At 37.2% G+C, this 27,399-nt stretch overlaps 1 protein-coding gene across 8 annotated transcripts in view; it reads left to right on the top strand.

Annotated features, from left to right (window-relative positions):
• Positions 1-27,399, top strand: part of LOC306884038 (pleckstrin homology domain-containing family A member 7-like) — a 117,452-nt gene that overhangs the window by 16,153 nt on the left and 73,900 nt on the right. For 4 of the 8 annotated variants that reach the window (XM_079439667.1, XM_079439668.1, XM_079439669.1 and 1 more), the window contains exon 1: positions 12,307-12,454. The exons of 1 other annotated variant lie outside the window; for it this stretch is intronic. In XM_079439667.1, the coding sequence (XP_079295793.1) occupies positions 12,384-12,454 (71 nt within the window). In that variant the 5' untranslated portion in view covers positions 12,307-12,383. Of the gene's footprint in view, positions 1-12,306; positions 12,455-25,519; positions 25,817-27,399 lie in introns of those variants that run through there. 3 more of the 8 variants (XM_079439670.1, XM_079439672.1, XM_079439673.1) reach the window with 2 other exon arrangements.

Raw genomic sequence — 27,399 nt, forward strand, 5'->3', positions numbered from 1 at the left:
AAATAAAAAATGATTTAAACGAATTAATTAAACTTGCTGACCCTAGATCTGAATGTTAGCGTTTTTATAACATGATTTTGCTCAACATATAAATGTATATACAGGTCCTTTTCAAAACATTAGCATATTGTGATAAAGTTCATTATTTTCTGTAATGCACTGATAAACATTAGACTTTCATATAGTTTAGATTCATTACAACACAACTGAAGTAGTTCAAGCCTTTTATTGTTTTAATATTGATGATTTTGGCATACAGCTCATGAAAACCCAAAATTCCTATCTCAAAAAATTAGCATATCATGAAATGGTTCTCTAAACGAGCTATTAACCTAATCATCTGAATCAACTAGTTAACTCTAAACACCTGCAAAAGATTCCTGAGGCTTTTAAAAACTCCCAGCCTGGTTCATTACTCAAAACCGCAATCATGGGTAAGACTGCCGACCTGACTGCTGTCCAGAAGGCCATCATTGACACCCTCAAGCAAGAGGGTAAGACACAGAAAGAAATTTCTGAACGAATAGGCTGTTCCCAGAGTGCTGTATCAAGGCACCTCAGTGGGAAGGAAAAAGTGTGGCAGAAAACGCAGCACAATGAGAAGAGGTGACCGGACCCTGAGGAAGATTGTGGAGAAGGACCGATTCCAGACCTTGGGGGACCTGCGGAAGCAGTGGACTGAGTCTGGAGTAGAAACATCCAGAGCCACCGTGTACAGGCGTGTGCAGGAAATGGGCTACAGGTGCCGCATTCCCCAGGTCAAGCCACTTTTGAACAGAGAAGCAGCACTGGACTGTTGCTCAGTGGTCCAAAGTACTTTTTTCGGATGAAAGCAAATTTTGCATGTCATTCGGAAATCAAGGTGCCAGAGTCTGGAGGAAGACTGGGGAGAGGGAAATGCCAAAATGCCTGAAGTCCAGTGTCAAGTGCCCACAGTCAGTGATGGTCTGGGGTGCCATGTCAGCTGCTGGTGTTGGTCCACTGTGTTTTATCAAGGGCAGGGTCAATGCAGCTAGCTATCAGGAGATTTTGGAGCACTTCATGCTTCCATCTGCTGAAAAGCTTTATGGAGATGAAGATTTCATTTTTCAGCACGACCTGGCACCTGCTCACAGTGCCAAAACCACTGGTAAATGGTTTACTGACCATGGTATTACTGTGCTCAATTGGCCTGCCAACTCTCCTGACCTGAACCCCATAGAGAATCTGTGGGATATTGTGAAGAGAAAGTTGAGAGACGCAAGACCCAACACTCTGGATGAGCTTAAGGCCGCTATCGAAGCATCCTGGGCCTCCATAACACCTCAGCAGTGCCACAGGCTGATTGCCTCCATGCCACGCCGCATTGAAGCAGTCATTTCTGCAAAAGGATTCCCGACCAAGTATTGAGTGCATAACTGAACATAATTATTTGAAGGTTGACTTTTTTTGTATTAAAAACACTTTTCTTTTATTGGTCGGATGAAATATGCTAATTTTTTGAGATAGGAATTTTGGGTTTTCATGAGCTGTATGCCAAAATCATCAATATTAAAACAATAAAAGGCTTGAACTACTTCAGTTGTGTTGTAATGAATCTAAAATATATGAAAGTCTAATGTTTATCAGTGCATTACAGAAAATAATGAACTTTATCACAATATGCTAATTTTTTTAAAAGGACCTGTATTTACGTGTATTTATACTCCCTCCATTGTTCTTTGGTTGGACAATCTCTGATGCTTTGGGATAATAAACACATTTTTTTGATGGCGTCAAATTGTTAACACTTTCAGCATCCTATGCTACCTAAATTCAAATCATATTCTGAAATCAAGATGAATCACACACAACCTCGGAGTATACAGTCCAGTTTAAATGACTTGCCAGAGGGCAGCTCTCAGCCACATTCTGATCTAATCTGGAGAGTAGGAGACCAGTTGTGCTGATTTTCTGCTTACAACTGTTGTATTGTAGCCTCAAGCAATCCATATTGTCCAGACACCGTATGTCACCAGATACAAAGTGCCATGGTACCATCACCTCTTCCATGACAGATGAAAGCCATGACAGGCTAAAAACACATTGTTTGTGTTAGTTGAAACAAACGGGACTGGGTGTAATAACAGAGCATTGACTAGGGGAAAGGACAGAGGAAAGACAATGAAGGGATTGAGAGAGGGGACAGTGGCTGCTTATGTTTTGCAGTATGTCACCAGGACCATTCAGTCAGATGCAGTTTGACTTGTCATATTTAACCCTCCAGCCCACACTGAATTCATTAATGTGTCTGAGATGTAACTATGCAAGTCGCGCTACATGAGAAAGTTTGTAGACCGGAGAAACAGCAGACATAGGGGCCGTAGAGATGCTAGAGCTAATGCCAACATGGGTACCTCGTGCAGCTGCCTGCCGCAGGGCAAGGTAAACAAGGACACAGAGATTGAACTGGAAACTATCAGAGAGGAAGAGGATGAAACTACATCAGCGGAGGAAAGGTAATGAGTATATTACACACAGTAGGTTAATAGTTTTAATACTCAAGGGCAAAGTAAACAGCTGGTTGTAGGATCAGAATTAATCAGTTCTGTTGGTTCTGTAAGTTTTAACAAACTGATGATGAACTCTCAGAATCTATGAATGATTATTTCTCATTTTGCCTAATGAGCTAGTTTATTATTTATGTACTGTTATAGTATTTTTCTTTAATATTTTGATTTAGCTTTTTTTTTTTAGTTTATTTCAATTTTAGTTCAGATTTTAGTCATTTTTTTGTGCTTTTGACATTTTCATTTGTTTTATTTCAGTTTTAGTATTTTTTTTCTTAAACTTATTTTATTTTAGTTGGTTGCCAAGGCAAGTGTTTTTTTTTTTTAATTGAAGTTTATATATATTATTTTTCTGTTTGATTTCAACTTTATTTTAATTAATGAAAAATATTTTTAATAATTTCAGTATTAGTTAACAATAAAAAAACACTGACATTGACCCAAAAAGCCTAGTGCTGGAAAGTTATGTTTTTCTCTAACTGAACACAGATGTCAGGCCTCAGATTCAGCAAATGGACATGACTGCAGAACTGCAGTTTGCTCTCGCCTTAACTTTACACATAAAAGGAGTTGCTGAGATGACTTGAGATTGTAAACAATGTCTTTTCCCCACTGCTCCAGCCATTTGAGTCTGCGGGGTTTAGAATGAGGAATTATGTTTTTCAGACCATGAAGCTGGCCTCCTTTTTTAAAGGAAAAGGAAATTCCACTGGCTAATACTTGGGGTTTTGCTATCGAACTATGATCTTCACATTGTGTTTGAAGAAAAGCCTCAAATATTTAGTTTAATCTGAATGGCTGGGTCGTACGTGGCGTTTTTATACAAAAGGTGCAGATTATGTTTTTGTATTGAATGTTTCTCTCTTTAAATGTGAACAACATTTCCAAATTCGGTTTTTAAGATTTTGATACCATAAATAGTCAGGGCTGTATTTTATGTAGAAGTATGAGCACCCTGATGAATAAAAAAAATCAATATGCGCTCTCTAAAATGTTGTGCAGGACCATTTGTCTTTTTTAAAGCTATTGATGTCTACTGCTTTGACTCCTCAAAGAAAACATTGCACTGGACCGTATGTGTAATCAGTCTAAATTATAGACACGCTTTGGAGGATGTATTGTCAGAGGAGGCAGGTGAATGCAGTATTGCTTTCTTAGGAAGGTCATCATTCCAGAAAAACATTAATTTCCTTTTGTAGGAAGTCACGCTACCTGGGATTTATCCAAGTAACATTTGAGAGACTAGTCTTCCTGCAAGTGAGTTGGGGCAGGACTTTAGTGTTTTGTAGTGCTGTGTCCTGTGTTGGAGTGATTTAAAGACATGATTTACAGAGTTCTTGCTGGCTGTGTGTTGTAGGAACAACAACCTTTTCCTCAAAGCATCTGATAATTGATTCTAGGAAGCTGGGAGGAGAAACATGAAGCAATCAGTATTAGCAGAGCCAACAATACTTCTCTAAATAAGAAAATGCACATCTCAGAAGGCTGAGGAAGCATACACGTCTTCTCAAATCGGCGAGTAAAAGCATGCTTGTCTAGTTTTGTATGGCAGAGCTTCTGCCCATGCCTACAAGGCTCCACAGCGAGCAGTGAAGTTGTCCAAATGTTCAAAAACAGACAACCGCACTAGACTACATTTTGAGTTGAAGCGATCAGCCTGCTGTTAAATTGCATGCTATGCTATTCATTAAAACCCCAGTCATGTTTTTTGTCACATTATATGACCAAAACTTGATCTGAATAAAATCTGAGTAGTAATTGCATTTGTTAAACCACAGGGTGCTAGTGTAGGGTTCTGTGTGGTTTCAAAGGAGCTCTAGGAGTCTCTTTAATAATAATGGTAATAATAATAATAGTAATAATAATAATTTTGTGGTCAGCTCATGCTCCTCTACGATTGGCTCAGCTTACACTTTGGGGAAACACTGTTCTAGTTCTAGTCCATAACTCATGTCTCCTTTTTTTTGTCTATTTTATTGTCCACCAGGTGACAATGTTAAGTCTGATTGCTTAAAGTAATACCATGCCTCATCAAGCCACAGTATTTGAACTATCATTCATGTCTCTAGCACAGATTGTGTGGGAAGAATTACATACTGAAGTATGAACAGTATAATTACTAAGTAAATACATTTTGTCAGTTGCTAAATAACATTTATTATCAGTGTCGAAATGTTGCTACTTAATATTTAAAAAAAATATTCCGTTATATTGGTACTTATTTTCTCTTCGCGCTTTTCTGTGCTTATTGTGGAGAAAATTTAACATTACCATACTGTCTTGATTTTGCATACTAAATCTATCCATGCATTATCAAGTTTGACTTCTCTTCATACTAGAACAAGCTGTAATGGTGACATTGATTATGACAATTTATATGCCTAATTGTATCCATGCAGCGTTTGTCTGTAGCTCTCTCGGGTCCATCAACTTTAACCCACACATAACTCACTCTGCCAGGACTGATCACTGGACAAATAGCCCCAGCACTAGCTATGGCGGTTTCCCACCTTTCCCACATTAAAGCCTGGAAGAAATATCTACGGTGAGAGAATGGAGTTATTTCTGTCAGAGTCAATGATCCTCTGCTGGGCCAGAGCAGCGTGAGAGCTGCGGTGTGGAATGTAGTAACATTCTGCTGTGCTCAAGATAACCACCAGGGAATGCTGTTGAATCTTTGACTTTCATAGGTCACACGTGGACGGCCCCAGAGGGGTGATTCGTTTCCTTTCAATGGACCAACTCTTATTCAGGAATGACAGCTTAAATGGACAGCTTGTGGAGGCTTTTCCCTTTTGCTCATATATATATATATATATATATATATGTGTGTATATCCAATTGATTGAATTCAAAATAGAGTTAGCCTGTGTTTTCCCCATACCCTATAAAGTAATCTTGGATAATCTTGGATTTTTCCCTTACTCTTTCTTTCTGCCTATCCTTTAATGTTTACATGACTGATAGATGGTAGTAGACCATCAAGGCTTTTGTTACCATGTCTGTTCTGCTCTAACCTCTGGCCTAGTGCAGTGATGCATTTGAACAAATTCATCTGATTTTTTTATAACTGATCTGAGTTCCTTCTTCTAATTTTTGTGTAATATTGGTTTTGATTAATTCCTTTTCCAATATTGTATCAAGGTGTCAAGGCTAAATTGGTTAGTATGGCCCCTGCAGGTAAATGCCATGAACTACACAATTTGGAACAAAAAGCGTCTTTCTCCTTTGGCATTCAGAATTAACTATGTAAATTAAATTACTGTTGAAAAGTTTGGGGTCAGTTAGATAGATTTATTTTAAGAAATGAATACTTTTTTCAGCAATGGTGCATTAAATGGATCAAACGTGTCATTTATAATATTATAATTTTATAATTTGACATTTATAATATTACAGAAAGGTTTCTATTAATCAGAGAATTCTGGAAAAATATCACTGTTTCCACAAAAATATTAAGCTGTTTTTTAGCTGTGATGATAAGAAATGTTTCTTGAGCACCAAATCAGCATATTAGAATGATTTCTAAAGGATCATGTGACACTGAAATCTGGAGTAATGGCTCCTGACAATTCAGCTTTGCTTAACAGGAATAAATTCCATTTTGAAATATCTGATAGAAAATAATTTTAAATTGTAAAAAAAATTAACTATATTACTGTTTTTATATTTTTGACCGAATAAACCTTTGGTGAGCATATGACACTTATGCTCTCTTTCAAAAACATTAAATAATCTTAGTGACCCCAAAGTTTTAAATTATATAATATATTATATTATATTTGTGGGGGTATTTGTCAGCATTGTTTTATTATAATTATTCTATTTTTTATTTATTAGTCACATGGCTTTTTATAGCTGCATCAGTTGATCAGCTCTGTGGCAAATCTGAAGGCAGAGATAGATGCGGGTTCTGGTTGCATCTGGACAGCAAGCTCATCAGTTACTGCTGATTTGAAGCAGCACACTATGGATAACCCTGCAGAAGGTGTAACCTGAGACCACTGAGGATGGGTGCGTATGGTCAGACCCTTCATTCTCTGCTCAATTTAGGGATGAGACCTCTTTTCTGTTCCTCTCATCCTGTAGAGGCTCACAAGGGAGATTGAGAAGGTGCTGACGGGCTGACTCTGGGTGACTGGGGGCGGCTCAGTTCAGCCTGATCCAGCACTAATTTCAGCCATCCAACTCTGCACTCCACACCCTCTACAGACAGGCTGTGGGGTTTGTGGGAAAAGACTGGAGCAAACGAAGGTCATATGAGCAATTAGCACCGGGATATTTTTGGCACATGAGACACTCTGGCATATACCTTCAGTAACATTTCAGTGAGTTTAGATTGCTGCGAGGCTCAGAACTATTAGTCTTGTTGGATGCTGAGAGCACGTGCCAGAAGATACATAAAGGAGGAGAGAATAGCCATTTGTGGATAAAGTTCATCTTAGATATCCTGACCTTCTTGAGGCATATAAGAGAAACTGAAGATAGCACTTGTGCATAGTCGTCTTTTGTGGCGTGTCCTTAGGTCTTCAAAGCCAAATAAGTGGTGAGTACCACACAACTCTGCAATTCCCTTGAACAGATTTATCGACAAGTAGATGTCGACTCAGCAGATTATATTTAAGAAAGTATCATTAATTACCAAATGACTAAATTGTTTTTTTGTAAGGATGATATAAAGCAGTCATGATGGAAGTCATATTTTATTATTATTGCTCAATATTGCCACAGCTTAACTGGATAGCCAATAAACTTGTGTTTAAGTTATGGTTATGACTATAATTTCGAAAGGATGCTGTAAAATCCATTAGGCTATGGCAATGGTTAATAAATCATATAGTTTCTAAATGGAACCGTTATCTGTTTATTTCACACTTAATGTGGATTTCATGGGTGTAAAATGCTCATTTGAACAAGAACGGTGATCAAGAATGGATTCAGGATGTTAATATGACTTCTGAACTTATTTTGGCACCTTTAAAGTTTATCTTTTAATATGAAATTGATGGGCACAGTCTAATATCTTTAATTATACTAATGTTCCAGATATATATTTCTTCCAAAGTAAAATGAGATGTTGCCCATTTACAATGTGAAGAAACTAAATTCAAAACAATTTAAATCCCAAGGTTGTGGGACTTAAATTTAACGTCATAATGATTCTATATTGACACTGTGAGAATGAAGATGATTCAGTAATAATTGTGATTAACTCATCTCCTTGGAATGACTGTATAGAGGCTAAGTCAAGGGCTTCGAGCGGATGATTCATTTCCTATCTCCTTCTCCCTTGTACCCAAACAATTTCTGGCACTGACAGATCTTTTTTTTTTTTGTCAAAGTCATGTCTTTTATCAGCTGTATACTGCCTGATGCATCACAGAGGTAAAGGTCTAATTTGCAAATGAGGCAAAACAGTATCATGTGCTTATTTGCAGGCATTTTGTAAGCACTTGCATCCCAGTGGTTTGTTTGAATGGTTAGGTGTTTGCATTCAGATGATGATGGGAACAGCAGGGAATCTCTGTGCATTTTAAAGTAAGCTTATCAAGGAAGCATTTGGGGATTTCATCAGGGCATCCAAGAGTATAGATCTGCAACTGTCTTGTTTTGCCAGACATCAGATGTCAGTGGAGGGCAACTCAAGGCTGATTTAATGATAAGCATGAGAAATACAGCAGGGTCCAAAAAATATGGAAACCTGGAAGGATTTAGTATTTAGAAAAAAAAATAAAAAAAAAAAAAATATATATATATATATATATATATATATATATATATATATATATATATATATATATATATATATATATATATAAATATATATATATATAAATGTTACAAACTCTGGTAACACTTTATTTTAAGGTGTCCTTGTTACACATATTACATGTCCTTACTATTATAATAACAATTACACATAATTACATGCAAGTAACCCTAAGCCAAACCCTAATCCTAACCCTAACCATATAGTAAGTACATGTAGTTAATTAATGTTACTCAGTACTTAAATGTATAATTACACTTTAACAAGGACACCTTAAAATAAAGTGTAACCCAAACTTTTTCTAGGTAACTAGTCAAGTAAATATGTGACAGTCACCATGTGAATGCCTCCACTGTATAAATGGTCAGATTTTTTTTACTTCCGAAAAACTTGAATTTGAATTTTATTGTAAATTTACACACAATGTTAAACCATTTAAATTTTTCACATTGGCCATGTGAATTTTGTATAAATGGTCAGATGTTCTTGCTTCCTCTAAAGTGCCATAACTTGGCATCATTGTCATCAGATTTGACAAAGAAATGTATTTGAAATTCATGTAAATTTTTTTAAATGAAACAAACTATTTTAAATTGGGAAAAAAGGTAAAACAGAAGCATTTTTACTCTGTAGTCTCTGTAGCATTTCCAGAGTTACCATTCAACTTCGTTTTATTTTACAAAATTGGAAAGGAGAAAATGAATCCCTTTTAATTTCAGAAAAGTTTAAAACATTTTTAAAGTAATGTTATTACACGGAACTGTATGTAATTTGAAGAATGTGTTTTTATGTCACATTATATGTGGGAGTAATTACTTCATAACCTCTCATTTGCTGTTTAATTACTTATACATTAGTGGGTTATGCAGCACAGATATGGAGGAGGCTGTGGGACTGTAATGGGTTTAGTGAGCTGCATAAGTGATGTTTGATTTTAATTACTCACTCAGGTGAGTGCATGTACATGATTGAGCATCCTTCATAATTCAACCAGATGAGATCCTCCTATCATCTTTTCCCTCTTCTGCCCTTTGCCAGTTATAGTGCAACTTGCCTTGCATTCAAAATGACTGTGGGGTCCAAAAGACTGAGCTGAGACCACTAGTGAATTTTATTATTCTTTTTTTGAAGATTCAAAATTATTTCCAGAATAAAAACAAAAGTAAAAATTGAGAGGATGTTTCACTGAAAAATAAAATTTTTCATTTACTCACTCAATTTACTCAAGATTTTTAGAAAAATAATACATTTCTGTGGATTATTTACATCATGCTTCACAGTGTGTTGACATTTGTGTCGAGCAAATGTTCTCATGGCAATTGGCCGGAAGTGATGATTTATAGCTAAATATTAGTATTTTACTAATATTTACTAAATATTAGTATATTAAGTATTTTTCTCTTAAGCGTATCATTTTTTTGCTTCAAAACACATTAAATCATCCATTGTGAGAGTGATTGCGTGTGTGAATTAATTCTACCTGGCAGCGTCTCTCTACTAGTAGGGAAGCTGTGGGATTTAGTTATTAAGAAATATATGCTTGAACTTTTCAGTTTCTAAGCTATTTTTTTGCGAAATCACAGAACAGTGTTGACAATACATTTCCGTGCTGAATGATTCTGTGCGTGATGTATTGTACGCGCTACTGTCCGTAGCCTATGTGTGTACAGTGCAGCAGTGCATTAGATTAGAACAGCGATTAACTTACCTTTACAATAAACTGTTTAAAACGTGCATTCTCCCGTTCAATTTAGAGCATCCAGTAATATAATCACACATGTCTTGTGGAGCGCTTTCAGAGTATGAATTAATTTGTAATTTTAACTGTTTGGAAACGGAGCGTAAATGTGGATTTCTTATTCTCTTGCGCCCTCTATAGGACCAGCGACTAGTCGACGTCAAGCTAGTCTCGCGTAGCCAGACCTTCAGGCTGACTGTTGAAGGTCTGGAATAGATGTCCGCTTTCATTGGCCAAGACCCGCCCATGAGGCCGTTTGACCGACATGTCAAACGACCAATCATAGTTTCGTTTAGCGTCACGTTTCGGGGCGTGGAAATGTCGCCACAATAACAAACCGGTGTGTGAAACTCTCGGATGTATTTTAAAGATTCTATGCCGTGAACTTTAAATATTTCACATAATTTTGAAAACCAGCGTTTAGTTGATAAGCGTTTGTCGTCACATTTGTAAACACGACGGCTTTCTTCTTTCGTGAGGGGGTTTGCGCCACAGCATCTTTGTTTCCCGGTGGACCGAAAATAAAGCGACACTCGCGTGTCCCGGAAATCTGGGTTTTAATTCAACCAGTCAGATGATGACTTCGACATTCCTGAAGTGTTTCCAGAAAAGTGTGCCACATGCATCAGACGTTTAGCCAACGTCCAGTGGGCGTGATGTCTGAGGCAGAGACTAACGTCAAGCTTAAAGCGTCATGGCAGAGCACTGAAGTCGACTAGTTGATTAGTCGGTGCAACCCCTAAATGTGACTCGAGAAGAACGAGTCGTCTTGGGGAGTGAGTCGTTCAGTCGCGCATGCGCAACATCCTATAGGTTCTGCACTGAATTAGTTCACCTGTTTCGAGTCTTCAGGTTTTTCGAGTCTTTCGTTCATCACTTGACAGCTCCATAAGCTAAACCTATGCAGTCTGAGGGAAAAAGACTTAATAATAATAATAATAACTCTTTAGTTTATTACCTTTGATACCACATTCAGACATTTGGACTCCACTGTAATTGAGGGCCAGGGCAATGACAGACTGAAAAGTACCGCAAGCGAAAAACCTTAAAGCAATCAAAACTTGAAGCAGTGCTGGGAGTGCACGACTTCGTCGGGTTTGGTGTTGGTGGCTCAAGCGTTGCGATGAGATGAAGGATTGACTGACGATCAAACCTATATTCTCTCAATAACTGCGCATCATTCATAGTCTCCAATGGATTATTTTGATCATTAAAAATGCGCCTAGGTACTTGCTCCTCTTCTATGAACATGAAATCAGCCATCGTGCTAGAGTAAAAGATGACTTAAGGGAGCTATTTTGGTCCCTTAATTTTTTAAGGTGAAACGGTTACTAAGGACTTTGTAGCAACGCATAACTTAAGGGAACACTTAAGCAATTAAGGGAAATACTTAAGTGACAGCCTTAACTTCACTTAAGTAAGCCCTTAGGTTTTTTTCTTGCAACCCATGTTTCACTAAGGGTACCCTTAACCTTATAATTAAGGGTTTTCTTATCTTAAGGGTTTTCATGCAACCGGGCCCAGACCCTATACTTGTGGATACTCTCTGAATCTCATTTTACATCTGGGCTGTGGGAACAAAACAGGAGCCGAGGTACAAGAGGGTTTCTTCATTGGGGGATTGTGATGAGCACGAGGAACGAAGAGCCAGTGCCTGTTTCCCCTCTGGATTACCTCAAGGCTCGAGACTCATCCTTCACCTGCAGCCGCTCTTTCATTAGCTGATAGCGCCCATTTGCACAGCCTATAATCAGTCTCGTCTATTGGAGCCGTACCAGTTCCCTTCCTCTGCGGCTTTAAAACATGCCTTTTTGTTCTTTTAAAAGGGCTTTTTTCATGTTCTGTCCTTCTATTTTAATCAGTTCTTTTCTTTCTTTGTCTCAACCTTTCTGCTCCCTGCCTACTTCAATCTTGACTCTCATCCCTTTTATCACTGTCTCATTTAATTTCTTCCCCTTCCCACCTCCCACCTCTCTGTCCTTTCCCCCTTCTCTTTTTCCTCATCTTGCATCTCTATCATCCCAATCGCTGCTGATGTTGCCACCGTCTCCTATTCTGCAGTATATAAAGACCCTCTCGTCATATAACCGTGACAAACGTGAGCGTGAAAGATTGCGAGGTGCAGCAGAGGTGAAACACTCTTGCGTTGTGTGTTTTGATGTGCATGCTAGCTGCTTGTGCTCCATCCCCATCCCCCCCCATGTCTCTCGGTGAGTGGGACATCCCGGGAGCGGGAAGGCCGTTTAAATGAAACTCGTGAGCTGGGCAGTGCTTGTCTGCAGCAGTAACAGCAGCTGTGCTCCGCTCAGAGGAGTGTTTACCGTAAGCTAGCAAACCTGCGGCAAGCATGTGGAACCAGGCGAGTTATTCTGAGCACATCCCTCAATCTGAGCAGCGCTCCTGCAATGTGCCGCACAGGTGTGTATTTGCTCTGTTTCTCCAGCTTCAGAAACACAAATCTGTAGATCTAGACCTGTATCAGTTATACTGACTTATGCATGTGCCGATTTATACGTGAAAGTTGACAATTGTCCCGTCATGGTGGATAATGTTAGGATGGATCTCTTGTTTGATACTGTTAAGCTTTTAATTCACTGCTGATGTTGACTCAAAAAGGTTTCCTTTAGGAATATAGCCTGTGGTTATTCATGCTTGCTGTAGCTGTGTGCTCTCTGCTTGTATCCGCTTTGATCATTTGAATTATGCAAGTGAAATATTCAAGAGTCATTTGCAGAACGATCTGTGTGGGATTTGTTCAGGCTTCTGGTTTATTGATACAGCCATGAGATACTCCTGGGATATGCAGGCAGATCTAGTGAGATTCAAGATGAGATTATGTTTCTTGTTTGGGAGCTACTTACATTTCTCATTTAATCTCTCTCTCACACACATATTTGCGAAATAGTTTTCTGAATTTTCATCTTTGTATATCATAGGCCTGTTATTTATTATTGCAAACATAGCTCTAAACTGCACTTTTCACATTTTTAGATCAGAGTTATTAGGGTAGCTTTAATATCAGCTTTATTATTATATAGCTTCATTATGGAACTGTTAAAATAGTTGTTTGTTTTCAATAATTTTTCCTGATCACTCACCCATCTACCATTGGTTGGCCATGATAGCTTCACTTTTTTCGGTGTATAGTTAATTTATAAAAAAAAAAAAAGAAAACAGTTTGGTAACAATTTCTATGAGGCATATGCTTATAATGCATTATAAGGGTATTTTAATGCATTATAATGAATAAATAATTATTTATAAAACCTTTGTATAGTATCATCTCATGAATAATCATAACGACTTTTTAAGAACTTAAACTAACTCACAATGAACATATTAAATCCACTTAAGTTACAATGGATTATAGGTCCCATTGTTATAATCTATTATGTCTCATATCTTTACATCGTTTATAATATTTCTTACTTATTTGTTTTTACCTTTATTTTTACACTTTTAAACTTTTGCGCTTTTACAGTTTTCACCTGTCTGCTCTGTCATTATACTGTTTGACCTACTCATTGTTATGATGCTGAAAGGGTCTTGGTGTCACAGAGCAGGTTATGAAAAAATAGACCCCATCTATTTATCATTCCCCCCTCTGGCTGCCCCTCCTGTTACCTCTAGTGTGAAACCCCAGTGACAGCTCTGGCCTAGACTTCATGTCATCTTCGAGCCGTCATCTGTGGTATAGCCACTGGGTCTTAATGTGGATCCTGGAAGGAGCTGCAGAGACTGTTTTTACTGGGGGAAATTCAATCAATCAGTCATGGGTACTTTGGTTTGAGACAGAAAAACACCTTTGAGGAGAGGCCTGGATCTGATATTCCTAGAATAGAATCATGAAACCTGTTTGTTTCAAGTGATTTAACAGTGGAATTTGGAATTCCAGGAAATTGTCCAAAATCCCAGAATGTCTTTGTTGAGGTCCTGGGAGGGAATTATTTGTGAACAAAGGGCCTGGGTAGTATGAAGCTGGAGATGACATGCCATTCCACTTTGATATGGTTTTAGTCTGCTGTCTTGACTATAAATGCATCAGTTGTTTTGGCTTTATGCAGTGCCATGCACTATTTTACTTTACTCCATAGTACATTACTCACAGTAAACGGATAGAAAATTATGTGATTAAGTGTTATTATCTTTTTAGACTTTGTGCTTTGGGCTTCAACATAAAAGCCAACCACTATATTAGCAGGCACTGTGTTATGGGGTGCTGAATGTAAAATAGTGAACATTATATAAAACAACATTTCTGCTGCCTGTAGCACTGGTTTTATGTCACTGGCAAAGAAGGCCTATATGGTCACTAAATCAAGCTTTATAGTAAAAATTTACATTTAGATTTGTATTTAAGATTTATATTTAACATTAACATTTAGGTTTAACATTTAAAGATTGAATAATGATTTAAATGTAATAGAACTTTTTGAAATATTTATGTATAAAAAGACTAAAATGGACACTTTTTTTGGCTAAATCTGACAATATTTGGTTTAATGTTTTTGAATTATACTTTCTGCACTCTATATTGTTTGTCATTTACTAATTATCTCAGTTTCAGGAATTTGTCACATTCATGTCTGCTCATCAGATTAGCCACTTACATTTACAGCTTCACTTGTTAAAGTAATAATCTCTTGATGTCACGCTGGCTTACCCTGTAGTTATATTCTTCTTCACCAGCATTTCAGTCGTGACTTCTATTTGCTCTTTTAACTAATGAAGCACAGGTTGAGTTACTGGTGCATGTTAGAAAGGGTTCTTCTGGGAAGGAAAGCATGTCTTTCCCACTGCAGTCTAAAATGAGAATAGGGAGAGACTTAAGGAGGTGTCACTGATCCGTGTGGATGCTCTCCTTTTAGCTGATCACAACTCATCCTGGAGATTGAACTCCAAGAGAGGGTACAAAAAAAAAAAAAGCTGGATATACAGTTAGTACAGGAAAAAGAAAAAGATTTAGTGGGCATATGGCTGATCATTCCAAAATGACCATGTTTTTTCATTCTGACTGTATTGTGTGTTTGGTTTTTCTGTACCTGATATTTGCTTGTTCTAAACTATTACATTGAAGCCATCAGTCCTCGTTCAGCCCAAACATTCCACTTACTGCAGTGTCCCTGTCCTTATCTGATCGGTGCTGTTTTTAGTCAGAGCTGATTGTGTGTACGGGTAGAGTGTTCACAAGGCTAATACATATCTATATGCTTTAAAACCAGACTGGTTGTTTTATAACTGGATTGGTGTGTACGGCGCTCAGTGTGTTGTGTCTGTGTGACAATATTGACTTGGAGGTGACAGAAGGACGAAGGCCAACAGCTGAATCTGAGTAGGATTGTGAATGTTTTTGATAGCCCCTTAGTACTGCTTTCACCACTTTTATGTCTCTCTCAATCTATATCTTTTCTACACTTTTGATGGAAAAAATAACTGATTATTCATCATAAAATTATTCAAATCTTAACCTAAAACATTCCAGAAATACCACAATACCTATTATGGTATTAACACATGTCTTGGCTGTAGGTCACATGGTCATTGTTCTTCAGTAATCTTGCATGACTGTTTCATAGCTACATTGGCTAATGGCTATGCATCATATTCTAGAGTTGCCAGTTCATGTCTAAAGGGAAAACTCCGTTTTATATACAATGAAAGTAGGGCTGCACTGGAGAAAAATAAAAATTGGCTATAATAAAAACTGTGATTGTGAGTTTTAAGGCATTTTTATTTCTGATAAGTACAACTGATAAATTGCCATACTAATATTTGACTAATACATGTCTTAATTTCTTCAGTTTGAAACATTACAACCGTTATTTGATAATCACACAAAGCCATATCACAATTTTGATTATATTTCAATAAATTGTCCATACCAGCCCTTATTGGGAGTTATAAAAAAGGCAAAGAAAAGTATATTTTATTTAGGTATTAAAATGTTTTCCTAAAATTTAAATATTGTGACTCTGCTATCAGTGTTTCTACATTCTGTAATGTTTGCTGAAATGGCATGAGTTTGTGTGAGCAATGGCAGACAGGGATTTAAGGATACCATTTGAAAATGGTCATTGTTTTGCAATTCTGCTTGTTGTATGGCACAGCAATACATATTTCATCTTTGTAATTAAGATAAAGGACCCATCTCCATGGGTGGGCTCTTTCTTTTTTCTTTTGCATTTATTTGAGGAGTTGTAGAAGACAGAGAAACCTCTGGCAGACTCACTGAAATGAATACTGTGTCTGACATCAGACAGCTTTATTTCTGTCTGTGTCTATGTCCTTAAGGGCCCGTTAAATAGAGTCTGCATCTGTTCTACAGCTCACCTCTGGTCCTCCACAACAGGAGATGCCAGACTGCAGCTCTTTAGTTCATGTAGATGCTGTGAATGGAGGTGAGCTCCTGTTTCCAAATGATGAAAGTCCAAAATCAGACTATTTAGAAAGTTTTAGTGACTACAAACATTAGCCTGTGATACCACAAGATTCCTGTGGCTTCTGTGACTTTAGTGTGAGTTGGCAATGTATTGATTTTTTTAATTGACTTGTTAGTGCTAGTTCCATTTGAGCTCAGTGATTATTTATTGTTCAGTGCAGAGAGCATGGAGTTGGGGGCTTTAGAGTGAGCTACATCTCCTTATACATAATGGATTGTGTTGGCCTTTATGTGTAGTGGATATTGCTGAAGGACCATTTTTAGTATCAACGATATAACACACATTTTTCAAGACTTAGTTAAGATTTAGAAAGTTGGAATGGCTTCTGTTGGGATTATGTTCATAACCCCCCCCCAAGATTTAGATTTAGTCCAGAGATGAAATATATAATCCAGATGTGAACATGTGGTTTATGTTTGTACATGTGTGTTTGTGCCTCATAATGGATCTACCAACTGTTTGGAAAAAAGGTTTGTAAACATACAGAATTGTGTTTTAATGAAAATGTAGAAGAGTTTGTGTGAGTAAGATTTAGAGATAGGGAATATGAAGTATCACTAGCTATAAAAGCATTAGAGATCAATTGAAATTCCTTACTATGATAGAAAACATGAAAAAATAAATGAATTAAAGCACACTTTCTTTTGGCCAGTCACACCTTAAAGCAAAATAAACAGAAGAAAACAGCATTTTGCCAGAAAACAGCTGCTCAGTTACAGCACAGTATGACATCTATAGAACAATGTGCAGCTAAGTGTGAGTCATTGCTTGTTCTTTGAGGCTGGAATATTTGCATTTTAAAAAAATTCTTCCGCTTCTACATTGGGGATTCAGTCTAATAACATCAGTGTCTACTGAACTGCAGTGTGCAATAGTAACAAAACAACAACCACAAGGTCCTGTTGTTAAATGCAGCACAGTTGTTCCTAGACTGAGGAAAACCAGATTTTCAGCATTTTTTCCCCTTCTTCCACATGGTAATTGGTTGTTGAAGGCATCGTTGCTACTACTAGAAAATCGAATGGCCCGTTGACTTAGCTAATAGGAAGTAATAACTTGTTTTAACAGCCAACCATAAGAGGTGACTGTCTAAATGGTCATTTTTTGGCTGATCTGAATTGAAACATTTTAGCAAACATCCCATCACTGGTGTTACCATAGATACTGTTTTTGGCAAATAGCAAGAACACTGGCTCTGATGCCAATGCTGTATCCGGGCTGCTGTAAATCTGTTTTATTGCAATGTGAAGCCTAACGTTGTGACAACTCTGCTTACATTTGGAAAAGAACCATCAGTGATAAATGCAGTTAAGTGTTTGGGGTGAACTGAAGCCATCGCCTGTCGAAACCTCAACTGCAGAGCATCCCAAAAATAGCACAGGACCTTACATTTCTAATCTAAAGAGATGAGCTGAAAACTGCACAGAGGTCTCGTCAGAAACAAAGCGCTTGAGATTACAAGATGTCTGAAGTTACAGAAACACATAATAATTTAGTGCCTTCATCTGACCTGAGAAATGACAGGGGGAATAAATTCTTCCTGTGCTGCTCTTTGATTTTGTCCTTGGGTTACTTTTCTTTAGCTTCAAATTTCCCCTAGAGTTAGACTGCAATAGTTGAAAAACTGAAGTTTTTAATATCACTGTCACCTGCAGAGTTGTTTTCAAAATGTTTTTGAAATAAATATCTTATTCTCAACAAGGCTGCATTTATTTGATTAGAATTTTATAAGAAATTGTAATAATTTCTTCCTGAATAAAAATATTAATTTCTTTCTTACTGACCCCAGTCTTTTGAACAATGCATATTTACATTTTATGACCTCCAAAATATTCTAAAAAAGACATCTGTGATGAGTTTTCAGTTGGAGGGTGAGTTTAAAGTACACTATTAGCATTCTCTGTATGCCTTCTGTATGATGGGCAGTTGACAGCACTTATTAGTAGGAAGAGCGTGGCCTGAGAGGAATGTGTATTTCCTGAATGACTCTGCGCTCCTGCAGAGGTTGAGACTGTGTCCTTGCTGCAGATATTCTCAGGGTTGCTCTGATGTTGACCGTGTGGAGGCCACAGGAACATGTTTATGCCCAAAGAACAACTGCCACAGCAATATTTTCCTCTCCAGCACTCTGCTGACAATGTATTGTCACATATCTTCATCTCATTTTCATTCCGACAGTCAGAAAGAAGGTACTGCATCTCAGATTTAATTTCAGGTTAAAATTTTCTCAGGTCACTGGCAGGTCACTGAATGTTACTGATCCCAAGAATACTGATGCAGTCACATGCTCTGATGACAAAGTCAGTGTTTTACATATCTATTTGATAACATGAAACCCACATCAGACAACTATAATAATGTAAATGTCTTGGTTAGTGCATATTTGTTCTGGGTTTATTTATTTTTCATTAATCAGTTTAATCCTATTAAAAAAGGACTTAGTGTAATGCATTGGGCATAATTTGGTTGCTTGTCTTTATAATGACTTCATCCAGTGTGCATTGTTTTTTTTTTTGTGGATATTTTGTCCCGAACCGATAAATCAGGATTTCCAGGTGTTTCAAGTGGTCAAAGTGCCTCCTTTTAATTTTTGTTTGTGCCTTATTGCATTCTTGTGTGTATTCCTGATGCTGAGCCATTAAATGAATCTTGCTGCTGTTGATTACCTGGCTTTCAGAGGAAGAAGAAATTATAGTTTGTGCTCTCAGGCTAGTACAAAACACACAGGGGGCTTAAATTCTTAAGTAGGAACAGTCCTATTTACAAAGAAAAATGAGCCTGAGTGTTTTTTAATAGAATCTGATATTGTTTCTACATTTTTTTCAAAGCACCTGTGAATTTAATCTGCAGCATTATAATCAGTATCAGCGTTTCTAATATCGCTCTATGACAGCCTCATTTTGGATGGCAGTGGTGATGTGGTGCCTGGGGCTATCTAAGACTACAGACCGCATGCTTCCTTATTACTGCGACAAATGTGCAGACCAATCACTCTGTCATTACTGGTTAGCTGCGTCAGATCACTGAACGCCACAATCATTCAATTCCAAACTTACAAACAGCACACAATCAAGATTGAGCATCTTATTGTAGCCCAGAGAATGCAGTTGTGAAGAATATTGCCCTTGTGTTAACATCTTTGTGATTATATGTAGGGTCATATGATTTACGCAATGTGGAAAACTAGGACAGAATCCAGTCATAAAAATTAATTTACTTTATAATATGGAATGTCAGGGAATTTGCCAAATTTTGGAAAGTACACTTAAATCAAAACGAGATATGGACTAATTTCAGAATATTAAGCCACAAAAATACTATTTAAATGTAAATATTGCTTATTCTGTGCATCTCTGTGTGAATGAATGGGTTTAGTTTACTACACACACACTGAAGTGCATGCAATGCTCGTGGTGTTTTCAGCCTCTGCCTTCTCACTATATGAGTACATGAAGACATGAACCTAATCTCTAGAACTGCCCTGAGAGTCACTTTATGAGCATTTTACCATTTCTTTTGAGAAAAATTATCGTCACGTCATAAAAACAGAGAAACTTGAAGGTCTTCACAACAACCTGTCAAAATAAAAGTTTGGTTTAACTTAAAGAAACTGTGGCAGAAATATATTACTTAATGTAATCAATTATTATTAAAACTTTATTTTTAAGGATATTTACCAGAAAAAGTATTTACCATAACTTGTTTACCAGTAAAATGTAAATACACAACACAGTATATAATAATAACAATAATAAAAAAGAAAATAAATTATTTAGAGGAGCTTTTGATTATTAATTTATTTTAATAATGCATTTATTTTAATGAAACTATTAAAATGGAATCCATTGAAAACAGAATTTGAGAAAAATAAAACTAAATTTGAGAAAACATATTTCATAGGGCCTTAAATATGTAATTTTTGTTAAACTTTTAATAAATTGCTGTTAAATTGTGTGTCGTGATTTTAATTAATTAGACATGCTTTTTGATTAATACAATTTAATTTAACAATGAAAAGAGTCTGAAAAAAGTCTGAGTTTGGAAAACTGTTTGAAAAACTGAGTTTGGGAAAAAAATTAAACCCAATTTGGGAAAAATAAAACTGATTTCATAGAGCCCTGTTTGTATGTGTGTAAACTACCATTCAAAAGTTGTTTTTTTTTCAATGCTTATTCACCAAAAAATTAAAAAAAGTGCATTGTTACAAAATATTTCTATTTTAAATAAATGCTTTTTTTTCTATTCATCAAAGAATTTTGGGGAAAAATGCATCACAGTTTACACATAAAATATTAAACAGCACAACTATTTTCAACATTGATGGTAAGAAATAGTAATAGTTAAGTATGCAATATCATGTAATAAGTAGCAAGCTATGGAAAGGAAAAGAAGGCAGAAAATATTGTATGTTGTTATTAAGCATGATTAATTGCAGTCCCAAAGGAAGCAACATAAACACAGTATCACAAGCATATGCATCTTGTGTTCTGCCTTGTTTCTAAAAACAAATTTGTTACTGCAGTGCTTGGAATAGCTTATGAATTTGAAAAGTCACCACTATAATGACATTTCAGCTGTTATTTGATTATTGTAAGATGTTGTTCTCTACTTAGAATGTTGATATTCATATGTGCTGCTGCTCTGCTGCAGTCTCAGGGCATGTCACTCCTATCCTGCAGCTATTACTGCAGATGCTGAGGTACTAAACCTAGACATGGCATCTGTCGGGTGGTTGATGTGAAAACTTTATGGTTTGTGACTTTATTTGTTTTTTCTCCCTGTCTGACATTTGTTTGACTCAGAATTGCTTATGAAAGCCACTCATGTCCATCTCATTCCGTCTCTTCTGTCATTAGGTCCCATCGCGCCATATGTGTTAGCAAAGGCATAAAAGCTACATGATGTTTTTGTTAATGTTATACCTCTGCTATGATACGTGAGCTGTTAGCTGATGTGAATCAATGTTTCAGAAGTGGAGCTAAAATTTCCTGGCAGTTTGAGAGGCTGTGCCAAGCTGAGATGAACTCAGGAGGCGTGTTGTAGGCCGTCGTTGGGGTCGCCACAGTTTCTTAATGAACCCGGCACAGGTCACCGTTCCTGATTTAGATGAAGCAGGTTTGGGCGTGTTTCGCTAATTGTTTCCCCAGATTTTGCAGAACTCACTATCGATCCCCCAATCTTTTTTATTCCGGGTAACTTCAACTTTTTTTTCTGCACTGAACACAAATTGCTGTCGCTATTGATCTTCTAAGTGCCTTTGAAATTCATTTCATTGTGACTGTCTGGGTGGCCATAAAACAGCTATTTCTGTGATAAATTGCTGTGAAATAGTTCTTTATAAATATTTATCAGCAGGCTAATTTTGTGCCAGTGAAGTGATGGAAGTGCTGATGCTGCTGTATTCCTACGGGCGCATCTTTTCCCTCAGGCCATCATGAAGATCTCGGTTTATGGACAAAGGGGGTGCATATAGCGCTTTGTTGATCAGTAGTTATTTAACTAAGACTTTTTTGCCGACTAATGACAAGGTGTTTGATGGGCTTGTTAATATTAGGCTATTAAAAGACCCACTAGAAGTGCTGACCATAGGAAGCTCTACCTCATAAATGAGGATTGTTTCAAGGCCAAGGGTTCAAATTGTTCAACTTTTGTTTTGTTAGTTGTTCTCAAACTTTGAAGACTTTTCCATAGTTTCCCCTCCAGGTGCTCTGGAACGAGCTTTTCCGGGGGCTTTGAAATCCGAAGGAGTTCATCTGAGCAAATGTTGTCATGGTAATGCTCTGTTAGCGAGCAAAACGCTGGATCGGATTTTCATTTGAATCTGTTTTGTCTGAAATTAAATGGGCTACATCAAAAACATTATTTTCTGCGTAATTAGATGTTTGATATTTCATAAATTGCGATGGGGTAGTTGTGCTGACTTTTACTGTTTGTTTGCATAGGAAATTGACCTAATCATTTCGGTAATTATGTCTTAGCATTTCTTCCCTTTTAAATGTCTCTTTATGCTCACTGCTTGTCGTTTAGTACATCATCTTCAGTCCGTCACGCTGCACAGTGGACTGGGTACTGCAGCTGAGCCTGTGAGCAACCAGGCGGGGTGAACAACAGTATTTGTGTTTGTGGCCAACTAAATCTCCCATATGTTGTTCCAGGACTCTTGTCTTTTCACTCCACTCTAATTAGCTTTCTGTTGGGGTGCTCTTCATTATTGGGGGCTATCCTTTGAAATGTGCTGTGTAATGAATAGGGTGGGCTCTGAATCCCCTGTACCAAGGCTTGTTTGGACCTGTGAGGTCTTTTATATGCCAAGTGTCCTAATATTGGAAAACTGTCCTTCGTATCATGGAAGCCTGAGGTAGTCAGAATGGTAGGATTTTTTTTTGCCCCACAGTGACGGCACCCTGAAGCAATATATATATATTTTTTTTAAGAGGGATGCTTTACTTGTCAGGATTATGGACTGTCTGTGTATGTTTTTCTCCCCACGTGCTCCCCGTGACCCAGTTTCCCCATGTGTGATTAGTCATTTGATTCACCTGTGTTCGTTGATTATCCCTTGGCTGTATCCGAAATCGCCCCCTATACCCTCAAATAGTGCACTATTTGAGGGGACGGCCATTTTAAGTGGTGTTCGAAACCTTAGTGGATGTTCTCGAGTGCACTCATTCAATCCCACAATGCACCGCAAAAACGAGTGTACAACCGATATACACTCAACGGCTAGAGAATCCCCAGAATGCACTGCGAGAGTCGCGCGCCGAGTCAATTCCCACGTCTCACCGGAAGATGGCGCCCGCAGCTGAATCATCCATTCATTGATTTTAGAAGCGCTCGTCCACGGCGTAATACAGTACAGAATACAACAAAGGTACAAAATTAATTGTAAATTGACTATTAGGGTTTATACATCATTTCCGTGACTGAGTTCTAGATAAATCCTTCAATCTTACTATTGGAGCTGCCCGTTTCAAATGATTATTTAACAGGAAGCAAACTATGCAAAAGCGGTAGTTCTTCCGGTGCATTCAGTGTCCGAATTCACTCACTCGTTTTCATTCACTCCTTCAAGTGAACTATATGAGTGGACTAATGTAGGGAATAGTGAATGAGGGTATAGGGGGCGATTTCGGATACAGCCCTTGTCACCCCTTACATTTAATAAGTTCCAGTCTGTGCAGTCTGTCTTTGTCCGGGGAAAGTCTGTGTTGTGCTACATGTGTGATCCTGCCTGCACTGTGTTACTCCTTCGATTTTGATTAAAGGACTGCTGTTTGAGTTACTCTTCGTCTCCTCGTTCCTTGCTCTCTCCGTAGGCAATCATGACATGACTAGGGCATTATGATGATGTCACTCAGCAGCAGATTAGGGGTTGTTATTGAAAAGATGGTCATTGTGTTCAGAGAGAGGTACTTTATGCCACCAGCAGGAAAAGAGCAGTCACTGTTGCTGGTTAGACTCAAAACGTGCTCAAAAATGTTGAGTAGATTTATATATTTTGTTTTAACATTTTTACATTTACATTCATGTATTGGGCAGATGGTTTTATCCTAATTGACTTACTCAAACTCATGACCTTTGCATTGATAGATCCATTCTAAGTAGGGGTAGCGGTACACGTATTCATACTTTTTTTTTTTTTTCCTCCTGCTATACTGAAACCATACCAAACCGTGACGTCAAAAAACCGAGGTATGTACTGAACCGTCATGTTTGTGTACCGCTACACTCCTAATTGTAATGCTTCTATAATTGTAATAATTTCTTAATACTTTAAATAAATATCTTATTATTATTGTTAACATTATTATAACAAAATATTTATTTAAAATACTGTATAATATATTTGAAAGATTTAATTACATGTTAATTTAGAGTGATTATTTAAAAAATTAAAATTGGGATGAAATTTGTTTTATTTAATTGACACCTTAAGTGACTCCTCCATAGCCTTTAAAATATATGGGGGGAAAACTACTTGTGAATAATAGGATCTAGAGCGCTATAAAATGGCATTTTGAATACACTATATAAAACCTTTAAAATCATCCAGTGAAACCAACCTGGTAAAATGAATTACAATTGGACAATTTCTCTTCTGAAAATTGGCACAGTTAAAGTAATTCACTGCAAGGCTGAGTAACCAAATCCCACAGTGCTTTCCTCTTACAATTGATTTTTTTCTTCCTCGGCCTCTCCTCTTGACTAAGATATATAATGTCCATAAAACTATAGATTATTATAGTGTAGAGTATATTTCTTAGTGAAATTCATGCCTAATGTGATGTGTTTTGTACAAAGTTCCATGATGATTATTTTGCTGCTGACTTGAGCTTTATTTTATTCAGAGCTTTTTTTAATGCAAATCAAATTTTAATGCAAAAATGCATTTTAAAACTATTTTAAATGTGCAAAGGTAATTGAAATAAGTCTGTAAAGGCCATTGTTCCATTTAGCTGAAGGTTTTTTTGTGTATGTGATTCAATATTTGCTTTCGTGCAAATAACACCTGTTTTCCTGGACTGCATACCTCATGTTTTATCTCCTGTGAGCTAACCTACTAGTATTTACAGCCCACAGTCTGGCCAGTAGGTTGAAATGTGGCAAACATGCTGTCGGAGAGAGTCTGACGCTGGTGCAGTGGTGTGTGCCTTGACTCAGAACAAGGTTTTGGTTAACAGAGGGGAAACACATTCCTCTGCAGGCTATTGAATATGGTCAAATTTACAGTAAAAATAGTGATATTTTCAAACCATCAGGGTTTTTCCCTCCAATTGTCAGTCATTTTTGCACAGGAAACTCTCAAAACAATGAAACGATCAGCTCTGTGCTTTTGCCAAAGAAAATGGCAATACAATAGAAACAAGAGATGCTTTCTGGGAGGCCGACAGGCTAGTGTGATAGAACCGGGTTGGTTTGGGTTATGAAGCTCAAGGAAATATTTATTTTGGGACAGAAACACCTCCCAATTTAGTTTTCTGCCCACTGACGTCCTCATTAATGGGCTGTAGTTTGGCAAGAGACAGAGAGGGTGGGAGTTAGAGAGAGAGAGGGAGGGAAAGTTAGAGAGAAGAGGGCTAGATCTGATAAGCTGTGTAGCTCAGCTCGGTTCTGGCCATGAAAGAGTTTGATCTCTGAACGGCCGTCAAATACTTTGCGGTGAGTGAAACTCCTGGCAGGCTGTTCTCAGGAGAACTCGTGGAGATTGGAGAGCTTTGGCTGCTTCACTTCAGCAGGATATCAACTTTCCCTTCAGAGCGATTCTCTCATCCTGCCACCGTTTCAGAGAACAGACCCGGAATGTGCCCAGGAAGAAGTAGATAATACTGCACTTTTACAGGTGAGACACCTTTAGGGTAGAATGCTCTGCAAAAAAATAAAGAGTGGAAAATGAGGTTGAATGAGAACTTTGTGTTTAGTGTAAAAGTGACTGTACTCTTGTTTCCCTAATATAGTACACCTGAAGTGATGAAGTACCTAGATTAGCCATTTAAGCTCTACTAAGAGAGATGTTAGTTTGGTACATCTGATACAGAATTACCCCAGAGTTTGTTCATTGTTAAATTCAGTACAGCCTGCTAGCTGACCGTTGGACTCTAAATTTCTGCAGTGACAAAATATAAATCTTTTTTTTTTTTTCAAATGTAATAACTGTTTAGTGGCCTGCTTAGAGAAGTCATTTTACAGCTGAGAAAATAGACTGTGCCAATAATATTATGAACTTAAAGTCTGAAGTTAAAAACTGAGGTTCAAGAATATTTCTGGATTTTAAGTGCTGTTATTTTTGCTCTTGCTATTTTTAAGTGTTACTGTGTTGGTAGGAAATTAAATTGGGTTAATCAGTCAGGGAAATCACATTTGATTAGTTACAAACCCCTTGATATAGCCTAGTGCTTTGTGATAATGCTATCTTAATTTGGCATTGAAAATGCCAGTTACTTTTTTATAGTGTTTTCATGTAAGGGTCTTGGCCATTGAAAGTGACCATTAGAAAAACACACCATATAAATACACAATTTTAAAAATTAATGCTTTGGTAGTGATTCCTTACAAGAATCATTTTGGGTTCCCCAAAGTACCTTTCGTGAACAGTTTTTAAAAGACCAATTTTGAATAATCTGAAGAATAAAGAACATTGATTTAAGAACATATTCTTCCTTTTGAAGTCTTCCTCTAAAACTCTTTTTAGATACAGACCTTAAACATTGACAGGTCCCATAAAGTTGTTGTTGATGCAGTGCAGTACCAGTGGAGGTTTCTTTTCTGCATTATGACTTGAATTGCAGTACTAGGAGAAATCTGGGTATGTTTTGTGTTGCTGTACTGTTATCAGCAGTTTTGTTAAATAATGTGGTGTTTTTGCTCTATATAAACATGGCTTTTGGTTTCACAAATGCCTGTTCGGCTCTTGGGAGATGCCAAATGATATGTTCATCCCACGGGTATGAGCTGTCATAGTACTAGGGGAGTGGAGAGGTGAGGTAATACTTCTCTATGTGGACTTTAATCTGATGAATATCAACAGGCCAGACTGCACCACTACACAACTTCTTCCACTTGAATGTTAGCATTCTTGTGGTTTCTGAAATACTGGACATAATGTTTGTTACATGTTGTCCATCTTTCCATAGTTTTTTTTTTTTTTAACTTGTAATGTTTTAGAAATTAAAAAAAAAAAATCTATGGTCATGTGACAATATATTAAGCTGTTGAGAATATATAAGGGGTTGACACACCTCTAGTTTGTCTTATTAATCATATGCATTGCCATTTTTCTTGTCTCCAGAATTAAGACAAAGCAGCAGTCCAACAGGAACAAGAGTTAATTCATAATCATCATTCATAATGTCATATGCTGCCTGCATCATGGCTAAACAAACAGCACTACTGTTTGCCATTCTGTTTATCCTCCAATGCTAATGC

Source organism: Barbus barbus (assembly GCF_936440315.1).
Source record: "Barbus barbus genome assembly, chromosome: 1".
Lineage (NCBI taxonomy): Eukaryota > Metazoa > Chordata > Actinopteri > Cypriniformes > Cyprinidae > Barbus > Barbus barbus.